At 41.6% G+C, this 10,659-nt stretch overlaps 1 protein-coding gene across 2 annotated transcripts; it reads right to left on the minus strand.

Annotated features, from left to right (window-relative positions):
• Positions 1–3,971: 3,971 nt before the first annotated feature.
• Positions 3,972–10,659, minus strand: BLOC1S4 (biogenesis of lysosomal organelles complex 1 subunit 4). Of its 2 annotated transcripts, XM_015412478.1 has the most exons (5): positions 10,326–10,659; positions 8,925–8,996; positions 8,186–8,287; positions 6,186–6,320; positions 3,972–5,072 (listed from the first exon to the last, which is right to left on the minus strand). In XM_015412478.1, the coding sequence occupies exons 1-5, from the start codon at positions 10,545–10,547 to the stop codon at positions 4,980–4,982; spliced, it is 624 nt and encodes a 207-aa protein (XP_015267964.1). In that variant the 5' UTR covers positions 10,548–10,659; the 3' UTR covers positions 3,972–4,979. The 2 variants fall into 2 exon arrangements, with proteins under 2 accessions (XP_015267964.1, XP_015267965.1); XM_015412479.1 differs by lacking the exon at positions 8,186–8,287.

Below are 10,659 nucleotides of genomic sequence, written 5' to 3' on the forward strand. Positions count from 1 at the left end.
TTTTTAAAAAAAATGTGAAGTGGAAGAGTACTTGTCCTGGGGCAGTGTTCAAGGAATTCTAGATGAATTATAAATTCCAGTAGGCTAGCTTGCTTTGCCCCTTGCAGCCATAAGAACATGTATGTACTACAGCAAAAAAAATCTGCTAAAGCCAACTGTGTTGGTCTGTAAGGTGCCCCAGGCTTCCTTTTGCTCACACAGCTATGACCTGCCAAAAATAGAAATGAATACAATTTGTGCAACAGACAAGATTGTGTGTTCTTCACTGCTTTTTCGTTTACAGGAAGGGAACGAAGCAGTAAGTGGCTGTACTTTATGGATATCTTAAATGTAATTCTAAACCTAGCTCTTAGTTTGCGGATCAAACCATCCTCACAATGAGGCCAGATATGGAGAGGTTTGTGCCCGCTTACAAATTCAGAAAAGCTCCGTATTTGAAGGGGGGGGTATAAGAAAGAAAATATTTTAAAATAAGGCTGGACTTACCTATTCCCCCTGCCCAACAACTGATATTAATTGGATGTGAGCAGATGATAACATGAAGAAAGAAATGGAAAAATGGAGTTGGAAGCAGTAGGGGGGACACATGACCAAGAGTACTGAGAAGGGAGTGAATGTGGAGAAATGTTTGTGTGACTGTCGGAGGGCAGGAACAAAAACGCATGCCCTGAGACAGCAAAAAGCATGCAATGGAGTGTGTGTGATGGCAAGTGTGTGAATGGAACTCTTTTTCGGGGGTGGGGTATGAGAGAGAAGATCGAACTAAGGAAGAAGAGCACCTAGGGTAAGGGGAGGAATAAGAAGGCCCGTACTAGGACAATTCGGGGGGGGGGGGCTGTATGGTACCATGAGGAGTAAACAAAACACCCCACCCCCAATCCTTGTAGATCCTGTTAGATTTTTACTAATGTGACAGTGACAATATCCTAAAAGAAAACTGGCAGGGCCACTTCCGCATGCATTCTGCCAAAACGTGTGTGCAGAGGCAGTTCATCCCAGGACGTATCTAAGTGGATAGTGAGATGGCATATGCACTGGGGGAGAAGACCAGGCCTGAGCTCTTCTCCCTGCTAATTTTGTGTGTGGTGGGGACAATTTGACAGAGAAATGGTAGACATTTAGAGAAGTGGTTAGGGCATTGGACTACTCTAGAGGCAATTTTGGGCTGCCAAATGGTTTGTGTTCTGTAATGCTGTAACCTTTCTTAAACTCGTTTTTCTTCCAGCAACCTGGTGATATACAATCCAGGCAGCAGTGAAGGTGCTGATGTACTGATGATCCCATTTAAATCAACTTTGACTACTGTAGCTGTACCAAAAACCTCAGAATAATCCAGTTGCTTAAAATATGCATTGTCATCTTGTATCCTAGTGTTAGTTTCCAAAGATGAAAGGGAATGTCTGTCACGTGTGTGAAATTCACCTTCTGGTTCCAGACCTTTCCCCTTTGCTCCATATCTTGTGGATGAGGGTCTGTTGACCCCCTACCAAACAAAAGCTCGGGTAGAACAAGGGGACACGTATTCCATCCTGGATCTATTAGGATAAAAGTGGTTACCTTTTCATGTGTGGGTTGCAGTCAATTCACAGAAAGTCCTCATGGCTGTCACAAGGATTTCAGTTCACACACACTACAAATTGTGTGCTTCCTGGGTGCACAAAGGTTTATATTGGGATTGTGATACACATGGATAATGAACTCCTGCCTTTTCCCTGTGGCACTTTACAGCCGGAAAAAGTGCCGAATTGTAGAACTCTGTTGGTTGAGCTTGTCTGATTCTCATGCTAGCTAAATGCTCTGTTAGTATTTTCAAGTACCATATTTCTGAGAGTGGAGGTTTTCCAGTAGAAGTTAATGGTGCATAAATTTTAATGTGCTTGCGTCTGTTAGCACCAAAAGCATTGAATTTCTCCCTTTGGATGGCACTATGCCATCTCTGACCCTGGGTAGCTCAGGCTGGTCAGAATCTCGGAAGCTAGGCAGAGTCAGTCCTGGTTAGTATGCAGATGGGAGACAACCAAGGAGGTCTGCAGTTGCTATGGAACCACCTCTGAAGGTCTCTTGCCTTGAAAGCCCTATGGGGCTACCATAAGTCAACCATGACTTAAACAAAAAGAAAGAAAACCCCATTTGTGTCTGTTCTATCCATACACCAGCTGGCTATGGCTGTAGCAAGCATTTTTTTGTTTTCTGTTAAGTAAAAATGCTAGCATCCAACTAAACTGTGGTAACTTTGGTTCCAGAACAGTCACTGCATCAACTTAACATTCTGTTGTTACATCTAACCTGGATGCAAAGAGATAAAAGGCTAGGCAAAGTAGTCTTTCCCCCCTGCTTGATTAACTGTATTCCTCCCCCATCTCAATAGGGGAGACCAGACGGCTTGGGGGTCAGCAGCCTCCAACCAGTTCACTCCCTGGAACTGAGTCCTGGCTTGGACCCAGAGCCCCAGCAGCGTTCTTAATAGCCACCAGCTTAGAATGTAGAACCTGCAGCCTGTTCACCCACAAATCCTGTTCTGCAGGGGACAGACTCCCAAAGGACAAAAGCAATTCAGTTTCCACCATCTCATCTAAAGTAGCTGAAAGAGGTGGCAACTGCTGGTCACTCCCCCCCCCCCTTTGTTGGGGGTCAGCATATCCCTGCAGCAAATCAAGCTTTGGGGCTAAAGTGCTGTCTCAGCTTTTATATGGTGTGGCAGTTTGGATTACCAGAGTGGATAGTTCTATTGATCGACCTTTTGAGCCTTGCCTTTGGGAAAAAAAGAGAGTTCCTTGTGTGGCCTCTGCGGTTCTCTTGACTGGAACTGGTCTTGGGATCCGTGGAATGCTAAGCTTAGAAGCTGGCTTTTCACTTTTATTTGAAGGTCTTGTATTCTGAAGGTAATACTTTTTTCTCGCTTTTATCATCAGATCTTTTATGTTTCACATTGGCAACCCAATCTTGAATCCAAACTTTCTTTTTTAGGGCTGTCCCCTTCACTCTTCCTTTCTATTGGCCCTATTGCTAGACAATCCTTAGACAGAGCACTTGGAGGCACTAGACCCCCAGTTGGCTTTTAGCAGGGCTTGTAGATTATGCTCTGCACTGTTTCTTGGTATTGTGCCCCTCATACTGTTTCATCTTATTTTTATCAACTGTCTCAAAATATCGGAGGGCTTTTCTTTTGGTTAGTCTAACTGCTTTATGCTCTGCTATTTTGGTGGGTAGATTCCAGGAAGTACCCTACTCAAATTATGTGCACCTGGGTCTGGATCAGTTGAAACTTTATCCCATATTTTCTTCAACTGTGTATTGACTGCCCCATTATGAGATCTGTGAATACAACTGGTGATAGACTCCAAGGTTTCCCTTGTTTCTCTGCCTTTTATGCTCACTGATACAAATCCTGGTATTACTTTGCTTATGGCTAAATCTTTGGCAGCTGTGGCTTCTACATGGGGATGGAAATTGAGCATGGTATTTGTAAGACTGGTTCTGTCCAAGACTGCTGGGTCAGTGGATTGTTAAAGAAAGCTATATTGAAGAACTGAAAAGGGCATGACTAGAGGTAAGAAAAAGCAAAATGATGAAAACTATTCCATGATTACAAGGATTAACAATACTTAACCAAAAGATCAGTTACAGCAGTAGGAACAAGAAAAGAAGGATGAGCATATAACAATATGATTGTAAATTATCAGCTTGTGCTGTAAACAAAGTGAGCACATAAACAAGAAAAATAACTTAAAAGAACAGGAACTCATGGAACCTGAGAGAAAAGGCAATAGAACTATTGTGACAAACATTAAAAAAGTGAGAAAAATGAGTGAAACATACAACACAGCAGACCAGAAAGCAAAGTCAACAGTGCCAAATACTGAAGAAAATTATTTCCTCCCACTTCCCAATGTCGGCAGCTTTCTTTGAAACAAGTACTTTATAGTTTTAAGGTTTGAAATAAAGGCATCATAAATACAAGGAATCTGATGTACGTAAAGTTTTAATTAAATTTTCCATTACAAGAGCTTTGGTCATTTTACAAAAGTTTTCACCAAAGGGGACCTGAGACCAGTAGCCCCTAAAATGTCACAGCAGTTAGTGCATATAGCTGTTTTCTTTTGCAGCAATTGAAAGATACTTTCACTCCTCCCTGTTCAAATACAGTGTATTTCTCAAGATGCTGAACAGATTCCAGACCTATTCATTAAGGACATTAATGCATAGTTTTGGTCCTATTGCACTTAAATAACCACAGAACATTTTATTTTAAAAAAATCCTGTCGTATGTGAATTCATAATAGCAGCAGCAAAATCCAAAACAAGATAGAAAATGTGCATTTGATCTTATCTTTGTTCTTTCTAGTAAAATTATTTCTCTCTAACTGCAGATGGATCTGTACATTTCAAGACTCCTAATTCCCAAGTTAAACAAAAAGTATACATTTTGTTCAAAAATTTGTTGTTCATAGGCTGATCCAACCCCCTGCCTTCAGGCTTCGAGGGAGGACAGGGTATAAAAACCTGTTGCTTACACTTGTCTGCCCGCCGACTTACAGCCACAGATGAGCTCTCCCTTCCTTGCAAGGATCCACTTTTCCCCCCTTGGAAAGATACAAGGGGTAGGTGTTTGGCAGCAGTAGGTTATTCAAGGAAAACAATATCTCAGTGTTTCCTTCCTTGCCCTAGCATTACATACACAGGGGAAGCAAGAGTTAGTTTTCCCAGCAGGTTACTGGGGTGGGCCTGTGTACAGATGTGCTTAACTCCGTCTTTCCTCAGAAGTGGCTTATAACTTGCTCATCAAGAGTATATAGGTTATACTTTGGGTAACAATGGAAAACCCATGTATTTTATACAAAACAAAGCCGAAATATGTCTGTGGCACACAGAATGTGAGCAGGCCATAGTTTTCAAAGACATGCACCCTAAAAGACCACCATGCGGTCTGCCCACTGATAACACTATTTTTAGAGCATTACTGTCTGTTAAATCACATATTATGTTTCACTCATGGAGGGAAAGTAGTCTTCAGTCTTGAAGAGGTCAGGAGGTTCATAAAGGCTTTGCTTCGGCCTTAAGGATGATGGTTTCTGTAATTAGAAATCCATATGTTAAAATGTACACTTGCTAACTTGTTCTGTTGTGTGAAAGTATTTTAACACCTATATTTTTTTTCACCAACTCTAAAAGGAAACAGTCTTTTAAAACTTAGGTGCCTTCATTCTTTCCAAAGCTTGAGAATACCTATTTGTTACACAAGAGAAACCCAGACAGGTGGAGGATGGCATAAAATATCAGAGGCAGGACTATTTCAGTATTTATCAGTGTACAATCAGGGATATAAAACTTCACTCTTGAAGCACAAGGTATCTAGATGGGACATGAAAATGAATTGATAAGAATGGAACTGAAGCCCTGCATTTCTCAAGGAAGCAGCAATCTTTTCAATCTTCCTTTGTGCTCTCTGAGGCTGCAAGGTACTGTGACTTTCTGCTGTGGAAAGGGGCAAAATGCTAGGCAAGCATGTTCAAAGGCGGAAACTTGGGCAATGCAGGATTTGTATGTGTTAATGAAAGCAGTCTACATGACTTCCTGTACTCACCTACAGTTATGAAAATTGTTCAGTCTACATTTTTACGTGATACAAGATTACACAGGAAAGTTCAGTCTAAGAAGCATTTTAGTTCCTATTCAGTTTATTAAGAAGCCCCATAGACTAGGTCTGTCCTTTCTGAGAAGATGATCTCTTTTTTACCAATTCACAGTTAAGGTTTTGTTCTCTCTAATAAAAATGGAAACAGTAGTTATGTTCTGCAGAGAGTTCAGACTAACTAAACGATAGTATCCAACATAAATTTTCCTCCCCATGAGTACAAAGGAAAGGAGCTACCCCCGAGCCGTCAGAATCCAAGGAAGGAGGCCATATCGTGTTGGCATGTTTCAGACTCATCTCTTTTTTAATATAAGTACACAGTTCTCCATTTGTGTATTACTAGGCCCATCCAGGCATATCAACACATACGGAGAGATTTCACTTTCCACACTTGCAATAATTAACTCAGGATTTGCATGGAACTGATGACATTTAACTGGTTCCACAAGACTGACTGCTCAGCTTACAAAAGCTTCAGATTTGGTTGCTTTCCTACACAAGTTCTTTCTAATAAACAATGTGTTTTATATACTTGATGAAGAAGACTTACATTAAGAAAGGATGGCACATTGATTGTATGTAAAAGTTTTTTGAAAGTACTGGGGAAAGTTCCAAGGTCCGCTTCTGCCTTTGTGATGTGTTCCTCCATTCCAGCCACATTATTTCCAACCATTTTTACGAAGGCCTGGTTGAAAAAATTAAACCAAACAGATTAGGAATGAACATGTCTAAGCACAGAAGAGCCCTGAAAACTTTTTCTAGTCAGAATTTCTATGTGGTGTTTACAGAGCAAGTACATATTAATTGTTTTTGAAAAGAGTACTGGCACTTAAGTGTGCATTTACATTAAATACAATGGACACAATCCAGTTTAGGCTCAATTCAGACATCCTAAATAAGTCTCAGTTTGATAGTGATGGGCAAGAATCTGGCTAGATCAAAGACAGAAATCCTCTACCAACTCCAATTAGTTATGACATCCAAATATGGGCACTTAATAATCAACTAAGGTTAGTTTCTTTCCCAGTAACCAGGATTCTTAACCACAGTTTAACTGATTAAGAATTCCAGCTACGTGGAAAGAACCTAACATCAGTGAAGAATTTGGATGTCAAGACTAATGGGAGTTCATTAAAAAGTTAGCATCTTTAGTCTCCAAATGCCGCATGAAGGACAGAAGAGATGTGCAAGCTTGTGATTCAATCTAGCCTTGAATTTAAATCCATAAAACTCAATGCATTTTAAGTCTGCACTGTACTGTGGCAATGCACCTAGATTTTTCATATTTATAACAACTTCATTTAGTTCAAACACTGAATACCCAGTGGCCCCCAGTGGTTAACAAATTTTCCATTTTATGTCTCAAGGTTTATTTATTTAAGGCATCTTAAACCTACTTTTCTCAAACTCAAGGTGGGTTTTCTACCCTTCTATTACACATTTGCAAAAAGTGATGGTAGTACAGTAGGTGAGAAAGCAAAAGGGAAAAAAGAGCCCCAAGATTTCTTATGTTTAGAACTTCTGAACTCATCTGAAATATTTCAGGAGTGATTCATGATTCTGAACACTGGAATTGACCTAGCAAGCCATTCCTGTGCACTTACTCAGTGCCAAGATCTATTAGACAAAGGCATATTTTTTCTTCCTCACACAAAAGCCACAGTAATCAACAATAAGAAAATGAGTAGCAGCCTTAGAATAAGTGAAAAAGAGAGGAGAGACAGCTGTAGGAAACTACAAGAAGTACTGAGTACCAGAGGCCATACAAAAGGGGGGGAAAGGCAGCTACACTTAACTGTACAAACCAAATGTCAATATATGCTGTGTAAACAATACAATGCAATTAGTGAAAACAGTCCCTATATACAGTGAATGATATAGTGACCATTAAGGTATAGCAATTCAGTGCATGATACAGTAAAGCATAAAAATTGGTAAAGTGTAACAACTGATGGTCTGGGTAATTAAGACACCATTTTGATACCTTCTTCAGAATTGTTTCTCCTGTTGGAGAATGGCCTTGTACAGTTGTTGACTGTATAAAAGACAAGAGTAAAAAAATCTTCATGTATGATGCAACATCTAAGCAGACATTTACAGCAGAAAAAATGACACTGTTTATATCAGCCAATTATACTTCATTATATCATGCACTGTATATAGGGACTGTTTTCACTAATCACACTGGACTGTTTGTACTGTACTGTAATGTTTGCACTGCATATATTAACATTTGGTTTGTACACAGCCTTAGAATAAGGACAGTAAGGTGCCATTTGTCTAATTCAGAGAGCCATGTGCATATCTATTTGCATGTAGGAGATAGGCCAAGGCAGAGGCAGAACAAACATGCATCCAAATATACAACAAACATGGACTGCTCTTGCAGGAAGGTGGCTCTGTGCACATTTTGGAGCTCAAGGGCCTACAAAAGGTAACTAGATCAGGGTTCTTACAAAAGGTAAGGTTATATGCATTCCAGCCCCAACTATGTGAAAATATTGCTACTGGGAATTCATGTAAAAAGAAATTAACATTAGAAATACATACCTCCAGTTTGTCTATCTTTCTATACAGCTGCCTCATTTCCATAGCCTTTGCATGAATATGTGGCACACTTTCATTTACTATTTGAGAGGAGTCACTTCGAATCTGGTGGGAGGTTAAAAAAAATAAAACTTGCCAGATCCATCAGTGACCAAGTTGGCTCAACTTTGGTACATTCTAGAAAATTAATTAAAGTTTGTCTACAATGTCAAACTGAGTAAGCATATACCAGTATGTTGGTTTTACAACTAACTCACAGCATGTTTGTACACGCCAGCAAGCAGATGGGATTCCTCCAACAATAGAATCTAATCTATAAGTGAAGCACAGCTATCACAGATTTGAATAAGGCAGTCTAAAGTCCAGAAGTGAAAGCCAGTCCCTTTTATTCTTTTAATGGGCAGCTACATATCCTTTTTCTAAGGACTGCCTTATAGATTTTGACTTTCCAGGGAAACTGTGAAATGTTTGAAGGACCCGTACATTATTAAAGCAATGATCACAACTCTGATTTACTTCACATTGAGGGGGGAATCCTCAATTTAAATAATTTATAAGGAGGCTGGAGAAGTATTTATTGGGTACCTAGCAGCTACTTTTTAAACTCTTCACCTCTGTTTTAAGGCATAAACAAAGGCATTTTGATTTTAATGGGAGACCCTCAACAATCATCTGAACCGACTGCATTGTTAAAGGAAAATGCTTCATTACACAATGCCTTTCCACACAATGGAATACTTACCATATCTAGCATCCCCACAAACTCATCTACCCTGGTCAGCAAGTCTTCCAGACTCTTGTCTAAGGTTCTGATCTGAACAGAATAAAATGTCAAAAATGGTGGATGTGTTTAAATAACAACGGCAAGCAAAACCGGGACAAGACTAACTTCAGATTATGAAAAGCAGAGGATTACATCAACAGAGAAGAACAACTTTCCTCCCTTGTCTCTGAACAGTTTCAGATAGCTTAGTTGAAGGGAAAACAGACAAACCGGATAAAATGCATTTATTTAGGTATTTATATCCTGTGTTTCTCCCCAACAAGGACCAAAAGCAGATTACACAATTCTCTGTTCCATTTTATCTTCTTCACCATCACCACCCTGTGAAGCTGGTTAGACTAAGGCCAAGCTATTTATTGTGTTTTCTAATAGGTTGGGTCTGGATTCCCTGGCAGTATTCTCTGCATGTATTTCCAAACTGAGGCTAGGAACTCTCCCTTGGGGCTATTCTGTCTTGGGAAAATGGCCCTGGGAGGGCAAGCAGAAGCCCTTCCCCCCATGTGATGGTCCTAATCCAAATGCCTGTGGACCATTAAAAGGATGTTCCCCACTGTGTGACTGCAGGGAACATGAGTAGAGTCTGGGGAACTTGGAACTGACTCCTTAGAAAAGGTGATCTGTAGTTTGGCCCTGAAAGAGCCAACCATCTGCAAAACCATCTTCATCTAACCAGTGTATATGATTCAGGGTGACACACAAAGCTATGAATTAGGATAAAAGTCTTTCTTTTAAATGTTCACAATTGGTGTTGCTTGCTAAGGCAGCCTTTTGAACCAGTTAAATTCTATCTGGATCTCCTGTCTTGCAAGCCCCAGTATAAAAATGCTCAACCAGTTTGACTATGAAAAGCTCTCCTTGCGTCTTCTCACAGAATCACATTTTGGAGTATTACAGTCTCCTTGCAAGTATTAATACTTGCCTGCAAAGACCATCATTTGTCTTTCCCCAGGGAGTGAAGACTTTGTTTGGTTTGGCATACCCCCTAAAAACTGTTTTTGGTGTCACATGCTTATATTTTTACTGCATCATTTCCTATATTATTTTTAATGCTGTTGTATGATGGTCACCTTGGGAACCCCATTTGGGTAGAAAGGCGCAGCGTTTTAAAATAACCATCCAGAAAGGCAGCACTGCAACAGGACTTTTCTCCCCGCTGACTATTTGCATGGGGCCTTTGACAGGAGGGAGCATTCAAAGCAGGACCCTCTCGGGAGGTCTGTAGGTCCAGGAGAAAGCCGTCCCCGTTTTGTTCACTGGGGCTTACTCCCGAGAAAGTGTCCTTGGAGCTGCCACGCCTGCCTGCCCTGACCCCGCCCAGCCTCCCGCGCGCGAACCAGTCGCCCCCACCCCCGTCCCCACCTGCCCAGCCGAGGAGGCTCCGTCCAGCGGCTGCAGCAAGTAGGCGGCGTAGTCGGCCGTCGCCGCCGGCAGCAGTTCTCCTTCTGCCGCCGCTTCCTCGTCGCCGAGGCCGGAGGTGCTGCTGTGACTCTGCGAGACGTTGCCGCTGTCTCCGCTCAGCTGGGACGGCGGCGGAGGCTCCTCCGCGGCAAGAGCGGCCGCCGCGTCCTCTCCCTCGTCCATCTTCCTCCCTGCCCTACTGACGGCCGGCGGGCATCTGGCAGCCGACCGCCTGTCACCTGATGGGAGAGCGGTTTTTGACCCGCGGAGCTTTCCCGCAAAGCCTTCCGCACTA

This window comes from Gekko japonicus, unplaced genomic scaffold (assembly GCF_001447785.1).
Source record: "Gekko japonicus isolate JY-2015 unplaced genomic scaffold, Gekko_japonicus_V1.1 scaffold54, whole genome shotgun sequence".
NCBI classification, from domain to species: Eukaryota; Metazoa; Chordata; class Lepidosauria; order Squamata; family Gekkonidae; genus Gekko; species Gekko japonicus.

Bases quoted from the DNA above. Each gene is read 5' to 3' on its own strand.
- BLOC1S4 (XM_015412478.1), bottom strand. From the start codon at position 10,547: ATGGACGAGGGAGAGGACGCGGCGGCCGCTCTTGCCGCGGAGGAGCCT. The intron at 8,288-8,924 runs GTAAGTATTCCA...ACCTCCCACCAG, and splicing joins TTGTGGGGATGCTAGATATG to ATTCGAAGTGACTCCTCTCA. The intron at 6,321-8,185 runs GTATGTATTTCT...TTTTTCAACCAG, and splicing joins GAAAGATAGACAAACTGGAG to GCCTTCGTAAAAATGGTTGG.